Genomic DNA, 25106 nt, shown 5'->3' with positions numbered 1-25106 from the left:
CTAAAGGACTCAATATGAATATTGAGAATGATACACTGAAGACAGGCATTGTCTCATCTACTAAACTGGGTCCTGAACTATAAGAAGCCATTAGGATTTCCCTGAAAAAAAGGCTTTTTGGTTATACTGTAAGAAATACTCACAAATACTGAATTTATAGTTGAAATGAGTCTGAACTGCAGTAGTTACTAGCTTACTAACCAGAAATGAAACAGCAATTGTATGCAACTGCAATTACTTTAGTTTTATCCCCTTTTGATATTTCAAGCTTTCAAAACAGCTTGAAAATAGCTAACCACACTCCCAAAAATTTGCCCCAACACCCTGTTCTCAGTGCATGCAAGGAATAAGCTTATTTTACCTCTGGATTAATAGTAAAGGTTTTAGGTGATTTTCCAACACTAAGAAGATCAAATATTATTTCTTTCATTGCAAAATCCAAACGTTCCTATAAAGCAAAAAAGACTGATATGATCATCTGGTTTCTGTTAGCATGCATAGTTTAATTTATGCTTCATTGGTACCGGGTATTATGTCTTAAAAGTTTTAAAAAAATAATAAAAAAATCCCTCCAATTTATTCTTATGAATTAATACTCCTTTTAAAATATAGTACAGTTCAACAGTCTTTAATATAATACATTAAACAAAAACCCAAAATACATCGTGGTAACATTATCAGACTGGTAAAAGCCCGCATGAGTTAGGAAATGGATCAAATAAGGTTGCCTTTGCAACCTCAGATTAGCTCCTTTTTGCATTATGATTCAGGTTTTCTTTGAATGGTTATATACTATGTCTACATGCAGTATCAATCCATTTCAATTCAAGAGATGCCAACTGAAAAAAATTGTATAAAATTGACATATCATTTTTTTGTTATTATTATTTTTTAAAGAATTTGGCTCAGTCCTTGAATTCAGAAATATACTACATATGCTAGAAAGAAAAATAAAACAACACAGTCTGATATATAAGACAATTGAACATTCCCTTGAAAAGTACATTTTATTCCTGCCTCTGTTAGGTAGCTCGTACAGCTGATGACAGTTGAGTTAGTTAAATAAAGTTTTCACAGCAGGTTACTAATTACATCTACTTCAGCCTGAGAATGCCTGATTTCAGTCCTTGGGATCTCATTAGTGTAAGTGCTAAGTTGAAAACCCTGGTTGTGTTACAAAATTTTATCTAGTTTGGAAGAAACCTGCACCAAAAAACAGGAACTTCAGCATTTACTTTCTGCTGAACTTCAGGTCTCCAGCTGTTTAACATGTGAAAAAAAAAACATACCAAACACTTAAAAGCATTCAGAAACTAGAATGAGAGGGGCAACAGGAGAATTCACCATGAAATCGTGTACTCAGAACAGAAACTAAAAAGAATAAGGTAAATAAAGTATAGACTTTTACAGTAAGGCTGAAGCAACAAACATCTACTAATTAAGAGCACTCTATTTCACTTTCTGGATTTTCTCTGAATTTTACAGAAAAAACAATGGTGAACAGGACTAATAAGAAGCATCTTGACTTTCCCAATAATCTGTTCCAGTTTCATTTTATACCCAGTTCATTCACTAGCTTCCTGTTGAAATTTGGGTATGTGCCCATTGATTCCAACAATTAGCTTTTCTGTCTAGGCAGTACCCATTATCCCATCCAACAGCTTCCTGTTCCTACTCGTTTTTCAAGGTCTTTATCCCAATATATCTTCCCAATTTCAATTCAGCTTTATTTTTTGTTTCCTTCTTTCTACATTTAAGTCAGTTTGTTTAATATTCTTTTTGTTGCAAACCATCCAGTAAGGAAACAGACGACAGATGGTCTTTCTTTGGTTCCAGGTGCCGTGGCGCACATCACCATGACAGACAGAAATCAGGAACAGAGATTTTAGGGAAGAGTTTTGTTTAGTTTCTGAAGCAAGTAGCCAAAACACAGATCAGATGGAAACTCTAAATTTAAATCACAAAACCCCAGTCTCTACTGAGAGTTTTCAATATTTTTTTTCAGATACTTATGAGTTCTTAAATGTTCTTAAATTTCATGATACTCAAAAAGTCAAACAATTTTTTCAGCTCATCCCCTGACACAGTTGAGCCATCTTGTTTTAAAAAATTGCTGCACAACTCTGCTCACGTTGAACATGTTTCTTGAAATAAGCTGAACTGTACTGAAAGGCTTAAAGATTCGATAATTAAGAAGAGGAACCCTAGCAAACAAATACAGATTGTGATGTGTGTTTTTTCTGTGTGAACAGCAGCAGATCATTTTGGAAGCTGAAGCACAGACAAGCTATCTATAAGATGGGAAAACTTAATCTATATCCTGAGAGATCACATCCTGCATACTAGGACAGCAGAAGCACCCAAAATAATACCAATCATAACGCAATACAAACTACACACTAATGCAAACACTGCACTTTTCTTGTCTATAGAAACTAAACTCCACGCTAAATAATAGTATCTGGATATTACTGTTCAGATGCTATTCCATTACAATATATTTATAAGAGACAAATAGTACTTATATTATGGTATTATATATATGTACACATGCCCAAGGCACAGCAATACAAATGTAAATACTAATCATAATATTCATAAACAAGTTACCGAAGCTTAGGGAAAATAGTTTTGTGACTAGTAGAAATGAATTAGTCTTTCCATTCTTTACATATATTTGGGGAAATTTTATTCAATATATAAAACCATTATAATGCAGTACAAATATTTAAAAAAAATAACCTTTAATTTATATTTCTTCCAAATAATGTTCATACTATTCTCATACCTCTACCTAGACATATTCTTACCTGAGCAATGAACTGAATAATCTTCACAAATATATTCAGAGGTGTGTCTCGTGGGACCACACTACGTGATCCTTTTGGAAAAAGTGCTGATACAATGCTCATGAGACGACTACAAGAATTGAAAAATAAATATAAGTAGTCAAAACATTGTTTTAAAAGTAACTTTTTCTAATAGCGTAGATGTTACAATTCAAACCTAGAAGGAGTGTGAGAGTTACTACTACATAACACAGAAGCATATGACAGGTACAGCCCTCCGTTGTCGCAGGGAACACTATAAAAAATGGGTTCGTTTATAAAGTGACTAAGATCCTACTTTGTAATTCCTCCTGTAGGAGGAAGAGCAAAATTTGAATGACTATTCCAAATCCTCATTATACTAATTATTAAATCCAAATCTTTTCATTTCCGGACTATACTTAGTGATGGTCACTTCACACCCTAGTTGTTCTGGTACCATTATTGCCTTTTAACTAAATTTCCCATTTCTTATCTCTCCATTCACTTCTGTCATCACATATATAAAAGACAACTGCAGATTGTCTTCCTTCTCCTGTTCAAACTAAACAGGTTTTCTTGTGTTTCTCTGTTAAGATGTAGTCTTTGTTTCTCTATTTACCCAACAAGCCCATCCCCAAGGTGGCTTCAAGATCTTTTTTAATGTCACTAGGAAAACAAAACGAACCAAAACAAAAACAGCAATAATTTACAATCCCTTGCACAATGAACTTACCTTTGAGTTACAGTGTTGCTTTCACATTTTATTCTAATAACATAAACCCACAATAACCTATACAAAGATTCCAGTGCAACTCGGGACATTTTGGGATCTTTATTCTGTAAAATAAATGAAAAATACAGTTACTGTTATTTGCAAGACATTCAGAAAATTCTACTATTAATTACTCTTCTGACTTTTGAGGATTTTTTTTTAACAATGAAAGCTGCTGTATTTAATACTGACTACGTGTTTTAATGTGTATCCATAAAACCAACTTTATATCACATATTTCCAATGCTATTTAAATATTTAACCAATAACTTGAGATTATTTTATAAGTCTCTCACTCTGAAAGCAAAGCATTAACTAACAAGCAGCAATTTCTTGAGATGAGTAACAAGAGTGTACTGCCTGAAAGAACTTCATTAGAAAGCCATCAGGTAATGGATGCCTACTTAATGGCAAACTTATACTTTGTCTAACACATGGGAATAGCTGCTTTGGATCAGGCACAAAGTCCATTTAAGTCCAGTATTCAGTTCACGACAGTATACAGTAGCAGGTGCAGAAGAAAAAGAGTGCAGGGCAAGCATTATTGAATTATGTGTTGTATGAAGCTCTTTTTTGTCCAAAAGCTATTTCTAGGAGCTTAGCTTTGCTCCTCCTAGCTCTTACGTTGTACAAAACAGTGAGTGACAGTAATGTTTGTCATACCAGCCCCAGCATTCCCTTTTCCAGCTGAGGATTCTGACCGCGTTTACAGTCTTGAAGTATTCAATGGGACTCTTGGAATTGGCTTATATTAGCCAATATTGGCTCATATTAGCTTATGAGCAGAATAAATTACTCCCAGTTGGCACCTTTTAGGCATTGTCTCAGGTAAGAAAAAAAAACACAACAATTCTTCCCCATATCTAGCAAAGTCTTGTTGTTTCAAGGCACATTTCTGCCTGATGGCTTGAACCAACTAATTCCACGTTTGTGTGGCCTCAACCGCAAGCCAATGAATCAGAACAGCACTGCTACACTGTCCTCCTGGGACAAGTAGAGTGCAATTTCACAATGGCTGTAAGTGGATCTAAGACACAGTACCGTGGGAAAAGGATGTTCTCATCTTTGTTTCCTCCTCAGCAGGCCCATTGCCCCCTCTGCATTGACTCAAGAAGTAAGAAAGTCCAGCTCACATCAGTAAGCTGATTCAAGTCATTTCATGGCTCTATCTCTGCAACAGCCTATCCAAAGAGAGTAACTTGGATGGCTTTAACACGGGTGGGTCAGGACTGTTGGTTTTGGCAGTAGCTTACTTCAAGAAAGGCTAAATGCCCATCACAAAATCGCAGAGGCCACAGTGGGCCTTCACAGACAACATATGTGATTGTTTATCAGAATACCAGAATTAGTCTAAGACAGTGATAACGCTGGTCTACCCTTCTTTTCACATACATCAGTGGGTTCCTACCATCACCCTTGAATTACGGCATGTGCAACTAGGCAGTGGGTAAACACAGGAAGGTGATATAAACAAAATCTAAACAGTGTAAAAGTGCACCTGCTCCTGGTTAATATTCAGAGAGGTGAGGTTTTACCACCCAGTTAATGTACCAGCACCGCTATTGCAAGGAAGCAGCAAATGCTCGCTCAAAACTGTAGGAGAGGGAGAGATTGTGATAGTTTTGATTTCAATCAACCTAAACTATCAAAACCCAATGACACTATTACTTATCTAATCTACAGGCCAACAGTTCTTGGTGTTTGAAGTAGTATTATGAATTCATCGGTACATACATTATCAAAGTCCAAAATGCAGTCTCTACAACTTTTATTAATTGTAACCCACTTGAGTGATGCTCTGGTTTTCTTATATCTGGTATTCCAAAGGGGAGATTAACTTAGAGGTCCAAAAGAAAACCAAAATTAAAGTGTTTTTTTTCTTCTTCCTTTTTTTTTTTTTTTTTTTAAGTGTAACAATATTATAAATACAGCAGTACTTCTAATTTCTTAAGCATTGAAAAATTCCATTATGTCTTCCTATAACTAGGAACAAAACAAGCCAGAAGAAAATGACTTTTTTGGTCTAATTATAGCACACTTCTTCTATACCTGCTGTTAGCATGTCAGTATTTCCTTTTCTCTTTGAGACTGCTGCATCTAGAGTTCAGTATATATGCCTATATAATCCCCCAACCTGCCTGTATTTCAGCCCATTTAGCTGATGCATGATAAATTTTCAAGCACTCTGGTTTTTGTTTATTTGTTTTCTTCCCCAAACACAGTTCTGTTTCACATCCTAAAACTCGTAAAATGGATAAATTATATCAGCAGACTATGGAATACACTTTGAAGAACTGTATCTCTGTTACCAAACAAAATCAGAGCAAATCTACAATGGTCTTACATGACACATTAAGACGAGTCAATGAAACATATCTCAGTGAAGGCAAGGAACAAAATAGCATTTTTTCCATGTTAGTCAAATGTAGTCACTTACTGAAGAAAGTACTTTTTAATACTGATGTTAAACTTTTCTTCTGTTCTGAACTAAAACAATTTCTACTTTTTAAAACCTGCAAAACCAACAGTGTAAAAGTCTTTCAAGTTAGTGCACTGCAAGTTGTTATAATAAATCAGTTTCACATTTTTTAATTGTGAAAATGTTTCTAAGTTTGCTCGCATGCAAAACATTTTTTGGAATAAATTAACAGAAAATAATATATATACATCTGAATAGGTAATTTACTACCAGTGAAAACATGCATTGCTGTTCAAGGAAACCAGCTGTGATACTGATATTCAACCTTACAAAGACACATTTTCATCCTCTAGGACAAACTGATATTAGATAATTTTCTGATCTTTCTCCTTTACTCTCTACCAAGAAAAAAAAGATCTTTGAAACATTAGTTATTCTTCGTCCTGTGGCTTCTTAATAGTACTTCAAGCATTTTTACAGAGAAAGGAAAGCACAAAATACAGTGATTAACATAAAAAAACACATTATTTACATGAGACAAAGCAATGTTTCACTGAGTTGTAACAACATATTAACTCACCTGCAGTGTTTCTATTTGTTTTCTGATACTGTTGTTAGATGGCATCTAAATAAAGCAACGTGAGACAGCAAAACATAACAAACATGAGAATGGGAGGCACATGCATGTTAGATGAAAAAAGCACAAAAACAACAGATAGCTGTACAGTAAGGACTCTATTCAGTAGAAATACTATAGTGGCAAAAACCTTTCCTCCAGCTTTCAAGGTTTTGTGGTAACAGATGCTAAGTTTAAACTAACCAAAAACTCTTCTACCAAACAGTGGTGCAGAATGATAGACACTTTTCCCTTCCATTTCAGCAACTTTCCTATATGTTCCTTCCTCTCCCCATAAGAAGTGGTAAGGATACCATAGCTCATCTCCATTCAAGAATCAGTTTTCACAGAATCACTGAATGGCCGAGGTTGGAAGGGACCTCTAAAGATCATCCAGTCCAACCCCTCACTGAGCAAGATCATCTAGAGCACGTTGCGCAGGATGGCATCCAGGCAGGTTTTGAGTATCTCCAGAGAAAGAGACTTCACAACCTCTCCAGGCAACCTGTTCCAGTGCTCCGTCACCCTCACAGTAAAGAAGTGCCCTCTCATATTCAGCCAGAACTTCCTGTGCTTCAGTTTGCGTCCAAAACTGAACTTTCTGGCAAATCTGCTAAAATTACCTTATCTAAATACTGGTTAGAAAAGTAGGCAAAACAATTTTACAATACTGACCAGTGTTACCATATGTTACACTTCAGTGTGTGAAGAAACACTCTGCTGAGCTCAAAGCTACGATGGCAACCCAGCTACTACACGGGTCAAGGCCATCTATGCATACTCCAAGGGTACTCCCTTGGGTAGACTCCAGGTCTAAACCAGCTCTTACTACTCACTTAACTGCTATTTGCATTGGTCCACACCCGGACATAATAATCCTTCCTCATAGCAGTAATACCAAGAATGAAAAAGGGAAACAAAAACAACCAACCATCCTAACAAAAATCCTAGCCTGCCTTCTTTAAGAAAGGCTAGGATGTTTTCTCTGCAGACTAAGTCTGCTTTAAGGATAACTAGAAGCAGTATGTGCTGAAACCACGTGCAAATGGCTTATAAGGACAACAAATCTTGCTAGTACTGGATCAGGATTCAGATGACAATGTATCTACAGTTGTCAAATGAAATAACTGCACTGAAATATGGCAGGATAAGGTAGGCTATGACCACAGCATGCATTGGTTACTACGGAGGAACTGCCAAGGTGCGAGCTTTCACCTCACAGCAAATGGGAGACCAGTGGCAAGCTTAATTCCCTGCCACTGGAGTGTGGCCACACAGCGTCCATTGCTAGGCAAAAGTTTGCACTTGGCAGTCAGCAGGGAATAAGCTGAGCACCACGAATCCATGGCCTACGTCATCTCTTGCTACTGGGCCTACGCTCTTCATAAGAGTGTTCCTGTGACAGAGTCTAGGTCCTGGCATTGCTGCAGCCCTCAATTTGTCAGGTATCCCTCCATGTGTTAGGGCTGGATGAAACTTATTAGTACATTAAAGCATTTCTAATAACTCTCAGTGTTACTTTATTAAATAGCATCAAAGACACTAGAGATGATGGGTTTGGAAACCTTGTGCGTTTTATATTTAAGTAACTGCAAATAAAATAACTTTGGTCACTAGGAGATCAGGAAATAAAATGGGGAAAGGGAAATCTAAAAGACCAAACTGCTGTGAAATTCAGATTTACAAATTAATGAGATTACTTATTACAGATTGCATGCATTTAATTAGCTTCAGAAACAAAGGAACACATTCATTCAGAAGACACAGGAGGACAGCTGGGGTGGATTTTTGAAGATTAACCTCAAGCTAGGCAACACCCCCCACCCCAAAAAAAGAAAAAAGTATTTGGTGGACCAGATTAAATCAAGCCATTAAAATATCCTAACTCATTGATGGCACAGAATCAAGACACCGAAAATTCTGAGTTGCAGAAATTCACATATAAAATTTCTGCTGAATAGAGCCTTACAGTAAATATGTTAAGCTGTTAGTGGTTAACAAAACTAAGTAAAATATAAAATGCATGCTCAGGAACTACCAGTTGAACTCACTGGCATTTATACTTTTAATACATCCATTATCAGCAATGGATATTAAGCCAGAAAAATGCAGCTCCTAGACTGTAAGATTTTTTTAAAAGCTTTTAAAAACAAAGGAAGCCTCCATAAGCAAAATAAACAGCAAAATAAATAATAATAATAAAAAAGCAAACAAGGCAAACATTGCAAAAGAACTCCCAATGTTAGATGAAAAATATACAAAAACCCAACAAGCAACAGAAAAGTGTGAAAGATGTCATGAAAACAAAATTACTCTTGAAAAAACAATCCAAGCAGCTAAGCCTGTTCCCTTAGACTTCATGCTGGTTTACATATATTCCTAATAAGCTTCAGAATTGTCACTCATACCTAACCAGAATGAATATTGTGGATCAAAGAAAGTATTAAAATCATCAAAATCAATACATCAGGCAAAATCATGAACTATGTTAATCAAAATTAAGGAGAGAAAGTGTACAATTAATACTATAAGAAATTCACAGAAACAAATCCCTGATTTCTAAGCACCACAATCTCTGCGGTTTGTCAATCATAGTACGTTTACAATGCTATCAAATGAAGCCACAAGTTAAAAGGACACTGTAATTTTTATTTGGAAAATACCTATCACAGGCTGTATGTATTATTTCTTTTCTGGAGTACAGATTTACTTTCTATTCCTTCAGTAAGTGAAGAGGAGAGACAAATTTTTTTCTCACATGTAATCTTCACATGCAGAATTACAGTTTGTACTTTCTCTAGGATAAAATTGCATTTATTAGCAGATACCTCTGCAGATATCTATTTCCAGCGTTATATAAAATCATAAGAATTTTAGTACTAATGGAGACTTTTAGTACTAATGGAGACAATTAACTATTTTTAAAAAATTACAGTGTCCTTTTAAAAACAGCCAAATATTTGTTGTTTATTTGGCACTAGAACAGTGACAACATATTGGAATAAATACTACCGATTTGCGACAGTTTCTGATTTGAAAAGGATTCTTACCTTTAGATGTGACAAACAGTTCTGCAGGAAAACGTGCCAGTTATTTAAAAAAAACTGTTTCTGACTGACACACAACAGGCAGGTGATCAATGGATACAAAGCCTACGAGTAGGGGGGAAAAAGAATTGATCAAATTGCTCTTCGCATACCTTCCAAGTCTTGTACATCGAGAATGAGACACAGTTCGTTCTTGTCTCAGGTTCTCACAGCAACTAGGACTGGTCTCCAGTTTAGCACTGTGCCATAGCCTTTCTTTCCCCTGCACTAGGACATGCCTGCCAGCCCGGACTGGCTGGTATAAGCTAAGTGCTGCACAGCTCATGGTATTAGTATAGGGCCAGGGCAATGGGACTACGGTGGAACTCATCTCCTCGCAAGGCCTGATCTCAAACAAAGACTGCTGGCAGACCTCGCCCTTCTTACAATATTTGCTCTTTCCCTGAAATCAGATCATTCATTTCATGGGGTCTTAAGTGCTGGAAGAGGGAACTGCCTTTAAGGGGAAAAAAAAAAATGAAAAAAAAACCACAATCAACTCAGTTGATTACGATGCAGACTTAAGGTTGTCAGAAATTTTACTGCTCCTCAAAGTCTATTTTTATTAAGTAACAAAACCTGTCTAATAAAATCTGTGAATATGCAAACTAGGGTGATTTTGATTTGCTATATTTACATAAGATATGTTTAAATACCGGATCTCTTTTAAGAAATACAAGATGGTGATTAATACCAGATCTGACTGCAGATTACCTTTTTGTGGCATAAAAATTATAGAAAGAAGACAAGTAGGTAACTTGTAATATTGATGTAGAAAAGCTTCTGAATTCATAAATAGAACTGTGAATCCTAACATCAACTATTTTATTCTTACATAATGAGTTTAACCATATACAATAATGCATGCTTTATATGCTGGAAAAAAAACAAAGTATACCAGGAAGGGAGAAAACAGGCAGAATAGGGCTACTAACAGGCTATATTTTGCTGGAAAAGTCCTGCATGCTGCTTCTATCTTTTAATTAAACATGATTTAAATATACAGACTCCCTGAATGTAAGTTCTTATTAGAAGAGACATTAGGTTAAATAACTATGTTAAAACCATCTAAAATGAGAACAAATATCGATTTCAAGACAACTTCACAAGTGGGATAACAGAGCACATGGCTTGCACAAAAAATAGATCAAAATTAGAGCAAAAGCAATATACACTGTGTGAATTGAACTGTACTTGAACTGAGGAGTTAAGATTTAAATGAATACAGCTGTTAGGTTTTCTTAAGATAATGCACTAGCTTAAAAGCCTAAGATGAGCAAAATGGAGAAGTTGAAATATTTCTTTAAAATACCAGCGAATGCTTCTTTCTTGAACTCAAGTCAAAGGTAGTCTGATAAAGCATCTCCACAAAATTTTTCAAACATGGCACATTCACTTCATTTTTAACAGCCTATTAAAAAAAATACACACATAAATTGGTTTAAAATTTCATGAAGAAGGCAGTAAAAATACACAGTAAGACATCCATGAATTGAAGAATGTTTAAAAGTTAAATTTCATGTTGGATAAGTATTTGACTGTTATCTGTCTGAAATATAAACAGAAACGTAATGAATCATGTCATATACTACAACCACACAGGTGAAAAATTAATTAAAAAAAACATAAACCACTATTTTTAAAATATGGTCTGTGTTCCATAAGTAAAGAAGAGTAAGTAAAGTATATGTCACCAACTAACAAATAAGAAGGGCACTGAAACCCTTAAAAAGTGTAATTTCATGTATTTCATAAATAATATCCGTAACTTTTTCACTGATCCCTTTTCTGCTGATACCCTTTTCTTTTATATTCCCCAGTTCTGAAAGCTAGAAGCCTAAAGGAAAACAGATACAGGATTTCCAGCTAATCAATAATATAAGTGGTCTTTCTTCAGCTTTCATAATAAATGGAAGAGATGCATACACTCCTATACCTTTTTAAATCAATCTGTCCTTCCATGCAAAATAGCCTTCCCTTCACAAACCACACAGCTACCTTCTTCATTAAACCCCCCCTCCAAGTCTCTTAGCATTGTCTCTGGATACCCCTGATAATCAATTTAAATGTAATTTTGAATGTACTGCTTTATACAGTTTTGTTTTCCTAGAAGATATCTTTTTTAAAAGTATGCAAGGTGAAGAACATGCATTTACAGCACAGCAGAAGGAATCATACTTCCCCTAATTTTTTATTTTTTGAAAAAAGAACCTGAAAGGTAAAACTGATTTTCCTATTTCCTTACTCTTTCCAATATAATTTATTTTTTTATTATTGAAACAGGAGTTATTAAAACATACATCGTGTCCATCTTTCTTAGAACACTAGAATATTCACGATACATACACATAAAAAATAGCATATAATATCTCTGTAATTTGTGAAAACCCAAAAAGGAAGAACTGAGAAAGTATTTATATTTGAACTCAATTCCTAAACGTCTCCGTTGTTCTGTACCCCCTAGCTCCACATGAGAAATTAGTCAGTTGTTGCCACCATCACGTTCCTGCTTTTGGATATAACCTTGGGCTTATAGACCAGCCTTATCTTCCGCAGTGGAAAATATTCAGTCATTCATTACACCTGCAGGCTTCTAATCAGGTCATATTTTTAAAAATGCCTGAATGACTAAGCAAGAGAATAACAGTAAAGAAGCAACAGTGCTGAAACCCAATAGCTTACTCACTAAAGTGATTTTCTGTACCCAAGATACAGCAAATCCAGATTCAGTTCTTTCGTCTTCTTCAAAAAAGATTCAAACTTGCATCCTACATCTTCCAAGAGAATGACTAAACCTCTCAACTCTATTTCCATCCAGGATGGGGTTCTCAGCTTCTGTTTAAGAAGCTCCATTTGTATGGAGTGATTAAAGATTCAATGAGTCAGAAAGATTAAGAGTCCCTCACCAAATGCTTAAAGCACTGACTCAACCCGTATTTGTAGGAAGTGATCCACAGATCGCCACAAACACACAAACATTCTGCACTGCTGATGTGTGTCACAACCAAGCAGTTCCAATTCCCAAATGCTGCTTCTGCCTAATTAATGCATGTGCGTTTTTTACTATTTAAATTACAAATTTTTAAATTAATAATCGTATCTACCTAAATATGCTAACTACTTTTACTATTCACCCCCCACTCCACCGGCAAAGTAACTTTGGAATTCCAAGTGAAAAATGCCATTGACTTCTTAACAGGACAGCTGATTTTTCTCTAGGACAGAGTAGAAATATGTCCAGGTGAAATCACGACTTGACTCAATATACAGCTAATCTACCTCTCTGTGGTAATGCTTTAAAAGGAATGACTGTATCCCTTCTAATTTTTTTCAGTAGTTCCAAAGTTAAGGAATCTAGAGAGAGAAATGTATCCCTGCAGCTCAAGACAAGACAGATATATTTGAAAGAGAAAGTAGAGGTCAGAGATATTCTCCTATACTAGTTTTTTTCTTCTTGAATAATAGTTCACACTCTCCCTGACTGTAAAAACATTACATATCTCAGTTTATTCTAGAAGGAACTTACAGGTTTCAGCTAATAAAGAAAGTCAGTGGGACTAAAATAAAATAATAACAAAAAATTTAAACACAGGGAACTCTGTCTTTTAGAACATTTAAAAGATTACATAGTGCTGTGGTGATTTATGGGTCTAGAAAACAGTGTTAAAAGGTTCTGAAAAAAGTTGGGAAACTAATATGCAAATCATACTTACACATTTCCCTTCAAAAGGTTATGTAGGTGCTTGTAATTTGCTTTATAGCATTTTAAAACACGTAAAATACAATGTAATGGGGATCACTGGAAGCAATTTTAACAATGAGAGTTTAACTGTAAGTGAGGGAAGTGGAAGGAGAAGAAAATACTTACAGCAGCCACAGGGATGAGAATTTCCACAAACAAACCAGCAAGTGCATGTTTTATATCTTTATCTTTTACTTCCAGGAAGTATTGAGCACATTCCTTTGTAACGAAGCATTAAAAAAAAGATTTCAAGAATAAGAAAGATTTAGAAATGTCACTGTACCATAAATACCCCTAACAGTATCACAGTAATTACTAGGTCAAATTTTAAAAATACAATGTGTTTTAGTTAGACTTATTTTCCTTGACAACAGCAATTTTACAAAAGATTAGAAACTTTAAATAATTTTTCACCAGGAATTAATAAAAAAAAAAAAAGGGGGGGGGGAGGGGGAGGAACATCTGAAATACCAGATGATAGGTTTTTTCCTACTAAAATTAAAAATATATATAATGCACGTTTTTCCCCAGATTATTCTCATTTCCAAAAGTAAATGCTTATCTTATACTGAAATTATTAGAATGTAGTATTTTACATTTTTATATACTCATCTTAATTTTCAAGATGACAATGATACAAAGACACAAAGACAATTTTACAGGGAAATAAATATCCATACACATGTACGCACACTCCACTATAGGAAACCGACGACTCCGTGCACAAACTAAAGTATCCATGCATGTGTTAGTCTTCTCAGGACTAATATAGATGTAAATATAATTTCATGTATTATGGGTTTGCCACATGATTGGGACAACTGAGAATGGGTTCTCAACAACCAAAACAATGCTTATTTCAGTTTGCTATGATGTTCATTTACCTGCATGAACTGAAACGATGCTTCAAAATCCTCCACAGGATACATCTTTACCCGAAAAAACTTCATTCCCATAATCAAACTGATGATACTTTGTACTACATGGGGACTCTGTTCTTTTTGCCGCAGTTCTTTTAATTCGGTGACAAACTTTTTCCTAACAGCTTGAAACCTGAACAAGGGATATCAATAGGAATTATTTGCATTTTTAGTTACTTTTACATTATGTCTTCAATTTTGAACTGATGTCTTTATGCTGTTAATGATAACGGCACCTACAGTAAACAAAACACAAGCAAGATGAACCCTGATATTTAAAAGCTAGGCATTTAAGAGTGTCTATGATGATTAGCACATTAGAATACAGTTGTTAACAGAACAACTACTGACTGATAGCAAGCCTCCTTTCCCTGCACCTACAGACTTACAGCAAAGCAGTTCAGTTTTGTACTGAAGATTATTCCTTGATTTGTTCAAATTATTGTGTTGGAAAGTGAGGAGGACATGTCAGAGCACACTAAGTATTAGTTACTGGGGCCATTAATAAATGCTGCTGTATTAAATATTCCTTAAGTCTAGAGTCATTTTTCCTGAACTTACTTTGATTGTGCAAGAACCCCTGTCACTTCTGCATATAAGTCTGCAATAATATGCACATTCCCAGTGTTGGTTCCTGAATACCTGAAAGAAAAGAAAAAAAAAGGCCACAGGTGTCAAATATAGCCTTGTTCTTCTAAACCCCAAGAGCGTTCACAAATACAAACAGAAAGGTAACATTCCATACCATGGAGCATAACCACAAAAAAAATGAAAGTCAAGCACAAAATGCATGAGTAACATTTAAAAGGGTGCAAATTTGTTGAGCAGACATACACTGCATAGGAAGTTTACTATTGTTATCTAACCTCAGACCTCTTTTCTGTGTCTGGTTGGCTATGCAAACCCTTCTACGCAAAATAAACTCTATTATATTGAACACAGCTATGCTCTTTCAAGGTATGTTTTCAGTTTTAAGACCATTGTTCTTTTACAGTATTACCACCAATGTGTTACATGGGAGGCAATCAAAGGAGAACAATCATCACAGTGAAGCACAGGCCGATAATACATACGTTTAAAGAATACACATGAAACTTACCCTTCCTTATGTTTAAAGTGCTTAAAAGCCAAGTTTAGAACTTCATGTACTAAAGGATCTGGCACTGGATGAACAGGTATCTGAAATAAAAATATTATTTACAGTTATGTAAATATGCATATGTGTGTGTATGAAGTACATAAACAGTACTGCATGTTGCCCTGTAGAAATATTTCCTACCCTTTCCAAAGGACAAATCCTCTGCTGGCATATAATGTCAATTTAATTCTGCAAGATATGAACATTTACACAACCTGAAGATCTAAAAATTTAAGCAATGCTATATATCGCCAAAAATATTGAATTCACTTATATGTATTAATAGTCTCTTAAATTATTTTGCACGCTGGCGTTTAGTGACTAAATTCATAATGAAATAAACATCTAATAGTAATCTAAACACTACGAGTTTGTTATTAAAATTTATCAGACTATGTTAATATCTTGATTAGCATCTTTCCATGCTTTCTACCTTGTGTGGTATTTATTACAGATTTATTACAATTATTACAGATTTAACATCAAAATGCAATTAATCACTTACAAAGGAAGACAAAACCAAAAAGTAAGAATGCAGAAGAAGTGATTGTGTCAATTTAACACCTTCTGCAAATATAAGTAGCACAACCATAAAAATCTTCCTAACACTAAGTAACAATTCGGTGACAAATTAAAAATCATGCATTGTTTAGAAGACCTTTTTGAAATGAGGTTCTTTTTAACACTACCGCTTTCCTCAGTTTCAAAATGAAACATTTGCCTAAAAATCAATTTAACTTTTTTTTAAAAAGCACTATAAATACATACATAGAACTCTGAAGTCATAATATATATTTCTATATATAGAAATATTATATTCTATATATATATATTATATATTATTACATATTTTATTATATATTATTATATAATAATATATACATAATAATATAGTACAATATATAATATAATATAATATATAATAATTATATATAATATAATACATATTGTTATTATATATTGTAAATTATTTTATTATTTTAATATTATAAATATATTTATATATTTTATTTTATATATTTTATATTTTATATAATATTTCTGGATAGGCTGGACCGATGGGTTGAGGCCAACTGTATGACGTTCAACAAGGCCAAGTGCCGGGTCCTGCACCTGGGGCACAACAACCCCAAGCAGCGCTACAGGCTGGGAGATGAGTGGTTGGAAAGCTGCCTGGCAGAGAAGGACCTGGGAGTTTTGGTTGATAGTCGACTGAATATGAGCCAGCAGTGTGCTCAGGTGGCCAAGAAGGCCAACAGCATCCTGGCCTGTATAAGAAGCAGTGTGGCCAGCAGGTCTAGGGAAGTGATTGTCCCCTTGTATTCGGCTCTGGTGAGGCCGCACCTCGAGTACTGTGTTCAGTTTTGGGCCCCTCGCTACAAGAAGGACATCGAGATGCTCGAGCAAGTCCAGAGAAGGGCAACAAGACTGGTGAGGGGTCTGGAGAATAAGTCTTATGAGGAGCGGCTGAGGGAGCTGTGATTGTTCAGCCTGGAGAAGAGGAGGCTCAGGGGCGACCTTATCACTCTCTATAGGTACCTTAAAGGAGGCTGTAGCGAGGTGGGGGTTGGCCTATTCTCCCACATGCCTGGTGACAGGACGAGGGGGAATGGGCTAAAGTTGCGCCAGGGGAGGTTTAGGTTGGATATTAGGAAGAACTTCTTTACTGAAAGGGTTGTTAGGCATTGGAATGGGCTGCCCAGGGAAGTGGTTGAGTCACCATCCCTGGAGGTCTTTAAGAGGCTTTTAGATGTTGAGCTTAGTGATATGGTTTACTGGAAGACTTGTTAGTGTTAGGTCAGAGGTTGGACTAGGTGATCTTGGAGGTCTCTTCCAACCTAGACAATTCTGTGATTCTGTGATATACTTAAAATTTCAAAGCAATTGCGGTAGGGACTAGGACAATTACTGAATGTTACTGGTAAACAGTGATTAAGACTAACAAAAATATATCAGAAGAAAAAAATTACTGACTTGGCTACAGAAAATGAAGCACTTATTGCTTGGGAATTTCATACTCTCCTGTGTCAAGAAAGCTATTTATCCAAGAATTTCTGGTTACTGAAACAGGCTATTTACATGCATATATAATACATAATACAATGAGTAATATATAGTCATGTAAATAAAAGATTTTTTTCCTACACAGGTCATGTGTATTGCCCTCTCTCCAGCTGTTCTGTGCTTGTTACAGAAAAGGCTGGATCATACGCTTTGCACCCCATAAATCCAGTTTCTAAGAATTAAACAATGATAGGGCTTCCGAGAAGACAGGAAGATGGATGGAATATGAATGTAAATACGTTTATTGACAGAAAGCCATCCTTTCCACATTTCTGACTGCCTAAAAGCAAATACTCATTACAAGCGGAACACACAAACCCTCCTTCAGATAATGTGCAAGACTGAACAGTTCTTCTGCTTGGCGTAGCTAGGTTCAGTGGCCCATTGAAAGTCTTTCCCAAAGGAAAATATCCTTACCAGGGCCCTTAGAAAAACAAACTGGGGCAGGGTGGGTGGAAAACATCATATACCTCATCTAAAAGTACAGTCTGATATGACTTGTGAATGCATTTAAATGCAGAGAGAATCTTGTCCCTTAGCTTGCAGAGGGGTGGTCTGTGTTAAAAACTTTTGTGGAATTTAGAGATCAAACAAAATATATGATGACAACCCAGTCCATCAGCCATGAAGATGTCTGTTTGCTGGGTTTCTACAGATGATGAGGAAAGCGATTTAGACAAACAATTTCTCCAGCAGAAGAAACATGGCCAAAATCCAGAGACACTTCCACATTTAGAAGTTCAAGACCAGATACAAAGAATCCCTACTAAATGAAAGTAGCCATCAAAACCACACCAGAGTATCTATTCAGTACTTCCTCCACTGTTTCAAAAGGTTGAAGAATGACCACTGAGGCAGCTGACTTCAGAAAAACCCTTGTCTGGAGTACAAGCATCAACAGCTCACCAAGCATTGCAGGAGTCACCACATCAGACCTATCTCAGACTCTCTTTAGGCCAAAATATTGGCACTTCTCCTGAACTCTGCATCATTGGCAACACATTCTAAACAGAAAAACTGGTACCAGTTCAAAATAGAGCAGCTTGCCCATACAGTACTGCAATCCTAAACAACCAATTCCATTTCCCTTCTTATTCAGCAATGGTAGAATATTGAGGCTGGGAGAGAACATGAACTATTTTATTTATTTTTTTCTGTAAAACACTAACACAATAGTTTGGTGATTTTAACACTGTTTTCTGGTTGCTTTGTTTGCAGTAGAGGAGTATCACGATGACTGGTGGGTTTCTCAGTGAATGATCGGCAGCTCTAGACTGTGCTTTACTATTTTCATTTTCCTTGTACCACAAATAGGCCATACACAACTACATAAACACCCTACGAATGATTTGCAAACTAAACCATATACCTGTCTTTACTAAATACAGAAAACCATTTGATTTTCATATACCTGAAAAAAGTGTCTTTTTCATAAAAGACACAAAGTATCTGACCAGACTTCCTGTTTCAAATACTTAAGTCTGCTACATCTTTCAAGTATTTTTATATTAATATTTTTCTCCTCTCTATAAGAAAAAAGGCTGTTACTTGAAGCCAAACTCTACCCCTCTTGTGCATATACAAATGCAAATTTTATATTAACAGAACTTGTGCATATGGATACCATCTAGAGCTACATTAGCAAAAGGCAAAACAAAATTGCACACCCTTTCCAATTTAAAAAAAAATTCAAGCTGATATTTTAGTCTTGCCATTAAATGACTTCACAATGTGTTTCAAAAATGTTTAAGTACAAAAAAGGTGCTGAACATGAATAAAATGCTATTTTTACAGTTTTGTTTTTGTACTACATTAGCAGCTTTGGCTTAGTGGATCCAAGAACTGAGATAACGCAGTGCATAATTTCAGACTTACATATGCTTATCATATATATGCTCCAATTTTGTATATAACGCTTTAGAGGAGGTGACTAAAATTGACATAAAAAGCAAAAGATTAAAAGAAATATGCCAAAGCAAAAGAGCTTACCTGTTTTAGAACCTCTATTAAAACTAAACAAAAAATGAAATCTACAGCTAAGTCCCTCCTTTCAAGTAGATAGTCTCTTTCGCGTTGTTGGTCATCTCTAAAATAAGAAATCAAGAATACATGTATCATACACATGAATGAACAACTATTACAGAGGTGACTACGTATCTTCCATGCAATCATAGCTGCACATATATAAAAATGTTTAGAAAAACTATTGAGTTTGGTGCAGCACTAATATCTTGACCCCTCCCCTGAAAGGCTCTGCCAACAAACAAGTCAAAATGGAGACAAACGAGGTTGTTACCAGGGTCCAACTTCCTTCTTTATATCAACCAAACAAAACATTTATATCAATCAAACAAAATCATTAAGCCACTTCATGCATATCACCCGTGCAAGTTAAATACAGCACTTCAAAGAAATCCATCCTCTTCCTCCACAGATTTAGGTAATGACAGATCAAATGTATAATGCTTGTCAAAAAAGCACAAAGCACTTACATTTTCTTATAAGACACAATTTTTTTTTTTTTTCTGCAAGGAAAACTCTTACCCCTTTGATTTTGTGCTAGATCGAGGTCTGTATTCGTAAGATTCATCTTCTGTTCCATTTTGACGCCTGTACCAGTCAAACAAGGTGCGTAATAAGGAGGGGAGACAGTGCTCTGCTACTGAGCTCATAGAGCTTATCAACTGAAAAAAAGGAGAAAAGCAGTATAGCATGACAAAGCAATCAGATTTATATATTTAAACATACAATATATTTAAATTTAAATATAGTTATAATCATACTTTCAGAGCGGTGTTTAACATTGTTTTAAAAATAGTATATTGTATAATTTTACAAATTAGCAACTTGATTTATCATTTTGATCTAGGAGAATTATTGTAAATATGACATGAAGTACTATGGCAAATTTAAGTAGACAAGCTCATGGGGATTGCAGAATTCTAAATTTATACAGATATCTCAAATAAAACCATTGAGGGGGAAAAAAATAACTAAAAAAAAGCACAACAGATATTTTAGGATGTTCCTGAATGCTTCAATCTGTATTTCTAAAGCATGCCTGCCTTTACATTATGACAGATAAAAGATAAACCTCCTAAACTGAGCAAGTATGTAACCTTGAAAACAGGCTTCTTTGGTAATAATACAAATAAAACCAGCTTCTATTATTATTATTATTATTATTTAGATATTCTAATCCACTGTTAATATACATTTGACTATCCAGATCTCATTTTCAGCCTAACTCCCCTATCTACTGTCCTCTTTCAGAAAAGGGGGTATGAATTACAGACTTCGTTGAAAGGGTGTCAACAGAACTCGTTACAGAAGAAAGACTTTAACAGGGTATGAAGCTTAAATTCGCTATGCTTTCTTTAACTTAAAACTAACAGAATTCATCTGTGCTTGGAGGGAAGAAGAATGACTAGAGAAAGACAGCATAAAACCCCTGTCAGGAGGCAGTGTGGAGCTGGTCAGTTGCCATACCTGTGGCTAGAAAAGATTTACCACATTGCTCATAAACACCACATATTGATTTCTTGCATCAAATGAAGAGATTTCATTTCTTTCAAATTTCATTTCTTTCAAATGAAAGATTTCAATAAAAGCCATCCTCATGCTATAACTTATCTGTTACTCCCTATTCATTACTCCAGAAAAGTAAGGTAATGCCAATGTCATCGTTTCTTTGTCCTTATTTAAGGGATCCTGCTTTTTTGGGTTTAGGGAAGACATGGGGAGAGGTTAACCATAACAAAACCTTAGAAGGATCTTTCAACTATTGGAAAACTTTATTCAACCTGTTTAACCAACTATTCAGGTCACAACAATTAAGTAGTATTCCTGACTTTTTGAAAAATCCCTGAATAATACAAACAAGGATAGAGACCTTCCTCAAAATAAATAAAATTATATTATTACTCTGAAGTTTATAAAACATTACATCCCAGTACACAGTACAATCTACACATAACGCAAATCTGAAGAGGAACTAGGTTTTATAAAGAATCTGGTTAGATTAATGAAATTATTTTTATAATTATTATTTTGTCTGTCATTAGGACACTCAATAAAAAAGGATTCAGTGGAAAAACGAAGCATGCAGGAGGGGAACTGCAGGAGGGGAACTCTCTTTGAGCTAACTGCACAAAAAAAAAGATGAAGGCATTTATTGCAGAAAACACAAAACGACACAAAGTCCAGTTAATACGGAAAAGAAAAAGAAAGACTGCGCAGGCTTGCTTCTTGCCTTGCATCTCAGAGCAAGGGCTAAATTTTGAGAATAGCTTCATTCTTACACTAGTCTATGTTGAAATCTTTACAACATGCTTTGGAAACCAAGTATTTGGAAACCAAGCCTGTTCCTTGCACACCGGTATCCATACAAAAGAAACAGCCAGTTAACCAACCAACATACATCAGAGACTTCTAGAAATGGACACTAAAAAAAAAAATTATCTCAATTTTACCACAGTAAAGTTATTGTGGTCTGAAATGCAGTAGTGCGTGATGAAATGGAACGTACAAGTCAAGATGTTGCTCAAGAGAATTTTCTGACAGGGAAGATGTCTGAAAAAAAGTTTCTTGAAAAATAACAATAGTGCTTTGGCAACAGAAAACTTATGAAGAGGGAGAAAAGAGGAAAGAAAAGCTATGAGCAAATTTGAGACTCTTGTGAGCCACTATTAAAACTGTCATCCTTCAGTAATAGTAAGAGGAAGCAGCATCCTTCAGTAGGGAGCAGCATCAGAAAAATGAACTCAAAAGACTAATTTGTATTGATGATGCTTAGAAAACTCTTCACCAAGGTTACATTAGCAAGAAATACATCTTTGCATCAGCCTGGGATACTTAAAAACCTCTGTTGAGCCTACTAGCACTCTCTAATCATGAGAAGAAATTACAAGTTAAAAGCATTAAGATAGATAGAGAGGAAAAAATATTCAGAAAGCAAAAAGAAAGAACCTTCCTCATGAGTTCCTAAACTGAAGGTATTAGTCTCAGCATAAAGCCATCAACATAATTGGTAATCAGAATGAAAGCTAGGGATAAGCTCTTTCTGAGGAAGGGGTTATGCATATATCATCAACCATGACAATATAAAATGTATTTTTCTTTTGTTTGACGTGGGAATCATAATACTTTTTGCCTTCAGAATGTACCATCCATTTCCATTCCCCCGAATAATTTTAACACTGGCAAAATACATTAATTACTCTTTCTCTAAATAGAGAAAGTTCTTTCTCTCTAAAAATAACAGGAACATATTAACTAAGTTGCCCAGGGCTATGTTCAGTGCTTAATGCAGCAACCTCACACATAATAGGCCAGGAACAGATTCAGTGAACACCCAAGGTACCCTGTGCTGCCAATGTAAAATTTCCCCACAAGGCACTTCTATTCCCCGGCTCTCCCTCTGAGCTCATGGGTTTGTCAGTATTAGAAAAAGAAGAAAGCTGCATTTGAAACTTTGCCAAACTTATTCCTTAGGTCTTCCTATATGTTTTCACAGTATAATAATGCTAAAACCATTCATAAAAGCTCCAACAGTTGCAGAGTTTACATCATCTATGGAAACAAGCTGTATCATCTGCTTAAAAAATTGCCATTGATAAAATGCTGACCCAAGAAACTGGATGGGACTGGACACCAGTCATCGTGACATGTGCTTGCATTCCCCAGAATAAAACAGCAAAGTGCTCTCCAGCCTTAAAGGCCGCAACACATTGCTAAGAGCTGCACTTTACATATCCACCAGCACACTGAGAGGTAAGGAGAAAGAGAGATGCAAAATTATAGCAGAGATGGGCCCAAATTCCAGCTATGTACAAAGTCCTTAAAACATTCCACTTGTGCCTGATCACAAACAAGCCTGAACTCAAGAGACATGTCTACTTTCAGTAAAGTCACTGAAATGGCCAATATTTGCTTCTGTGTGATTACAACATTTCTGGTGTCTTAGGACAAGAGTAGGAAATTGCCAAGTATGATTCCTACAACAAAGAAAAGAAGAAAAATACAAGCTATTTCAGTTTCAAGCTGTACAAGCAAAAATATTTTAAGAAATGCAATATATGCTCTGTAAAAATTCCTCTCCAGTAGCTTCTTGATGCACCAGGAATGATCAAGCATTAAAGTGCTACGATTTTTAACAGTTCAGAAGATTACCAAATAAAAATTTTCTTCTTATTTTCCAAAGTTTAATACCTTTAAGCCAAATCTAGATTTTTTGTTTCAATTAAAACCTTAATGACAAATAAAATAATTGTACTATTTGAAAATGAAAAAATATTGATTTTGCACAGCAGGCTCTAATAGCAGCCCTCTTGTTCTGGTTATACTTCCAATTGAAACAAATCTCAGCTAATTAAACAGCTAGTTTATTTTTTCATGATAGGGAGAGGCAACACAACACACCTTCCTTTTCCATCCCTCTGGTCTTCACTTACTGAGCTTAAAGAATGACTTAACTAGATCTCCTGCTCCCTGAGTCCCTCTTGTGTTTCAGCCGCTCCCTTTTTATTAACACCCTACAACACTTACTAGCTCAGTACCGTATCGGCAGAGCTAAAGCTGAGACTCCCATTTCCTAAACTCCAAAGATCTCTGGAGCAACAAGGTGGCTCAGCAACAGCTCTGGCTTCTCTGCTTTGTGTCACTGGATACTACGGCCATTCTGCATCCTCCTCTCATGTATTTTGCCACTCCCTCTTCACTTTTCTGTCTTCCATACTGCAAACTACTGATCTGAATACAAGTTTTACATACCCAGCAACAAACAGAAAGAAACAGTCTTAATTTGTCAATCTATGTTCAAAATTACCTATCAAAATTCACCTTCCCTATCATTGCAAGGATGCCATTCCAGTCTGATTCTCTCAAGATGTTTTTCAGTACCATTAAAATTCAGATCTTGATGAACCCAAATTAGATTATAAATATTGAAAGAACAAAATAAGAACTCAGATACATATATAAAAAACCAAATTTCATTATTTTTAAAGTACTACATTTTCAGAGAAAATGTTTATTTCCATATTACAAATTTTCAGAAATTACATGCTTTATTTTTTTTTAATTCACTGCATTCAGCTTACTTGTAGAACCTATACATAGTTTAATATATGAATACTAGTGATTAACAAAAAAAAAAATCCTTAACTGGGAAAGAATTCTAGGGGGAAAGTTAGTAGAAAAAAATAGTAATACTACTGATTTACAGATTTCCTTAGATCATCCCTATCATTCAGATTATTTTGCTCTTGGTTAGCTTCAAAACAAAATACTGAAGCTACCAAAGAACTTATGTCACATCTCCCCTAAGCCATTTTCCTTGCTTATGAGTTAGCTTTAATTTAAAAGATAATGGCCTTGTAGCAATTTGAATCAGAAAGCATTAAAAGGATAAGCGAGATGGGGCAGGAGGGAGGTGTCTGGAAAATAAAATTATACATCAAATGTCATGTGCTAATATCTGTTTTCTCTTATGGTAAGATAAAAAAGAAAGAGGTGCATGGATGGCTCTTAATTGAAAAA

General features: G+C 35.4%; 1 protein-coding gene across 4 annotated transcripts in view; it reads right to left on the bottom strand.

The window, feature by feature from the left end:
- Positions 1-25106, bottom strand: part of FRYL (FRY like transcription coactivator) — a 172230-nt gene that overhangs the window by 66865 nt on the left and 80259 nt on the right. For 2 of the 4 annotated variants that reach the window (XM_050710200.1, XM_050710203.1), the window contains 12 exons: positions 20112-20251; positions 19557-19653; positions 15465-15544; positions 14927-15007; positions 14330-14498; positions 13572-13664; positions 11016-11114; positions 9668-9769; positions 6582-6626; positions 3544-3647; positions 2811-2919; positions 362-448 (listed from right to left, as the gene is read on the bottom strand). In XM_050710200.1, the coding sequence (XP_050566157.1) occupies positions 362-448; positions 2811-2919; positions 3544-3647; positions 6582-6626; positions 9668-9769; positions 11016-11114; positions 13572-13664; positions 14330-14498; positions 14927-15007; positions 15465-15544; positions 19557-19653; positions 20112-20251 (1206 nt within the window). The remainder of the gene's footprint in view (positions 1-361; positions 449-2810; positions 2920-3543; positions 3648-6581; positions 6627-9667; positions 9770-11015; positions 11115-13571; positions 13665-14329; positions 14499-14926; positions 15008-15464; positions 15545-19556; positions 19654-20111; positions 20252-25106) is intronic. The other 2 variants (XM_050710201.1, XM_035547103.2) reach the window with 1 other exon arrangement.

This window comes from Cygnus atratus, chromosome 4, assembly GCF_013377495.2.
Source record: "Cygnus atratus isolate AKBS03 ecotype Queensland, Australia chromosome 4, CAtr_DNAZoo_HiC_assembly, whole genome shotgun sequence".
Taxonomy (NCBI): Eukaryota; Metazoa; Chordata; class Aves; order Anseriformes; family Anatidae; genus Cygnus; species Cygnus atratus.
This window is presented reverse-complemented; position numbering and strand designations above follow the sequence as displayed.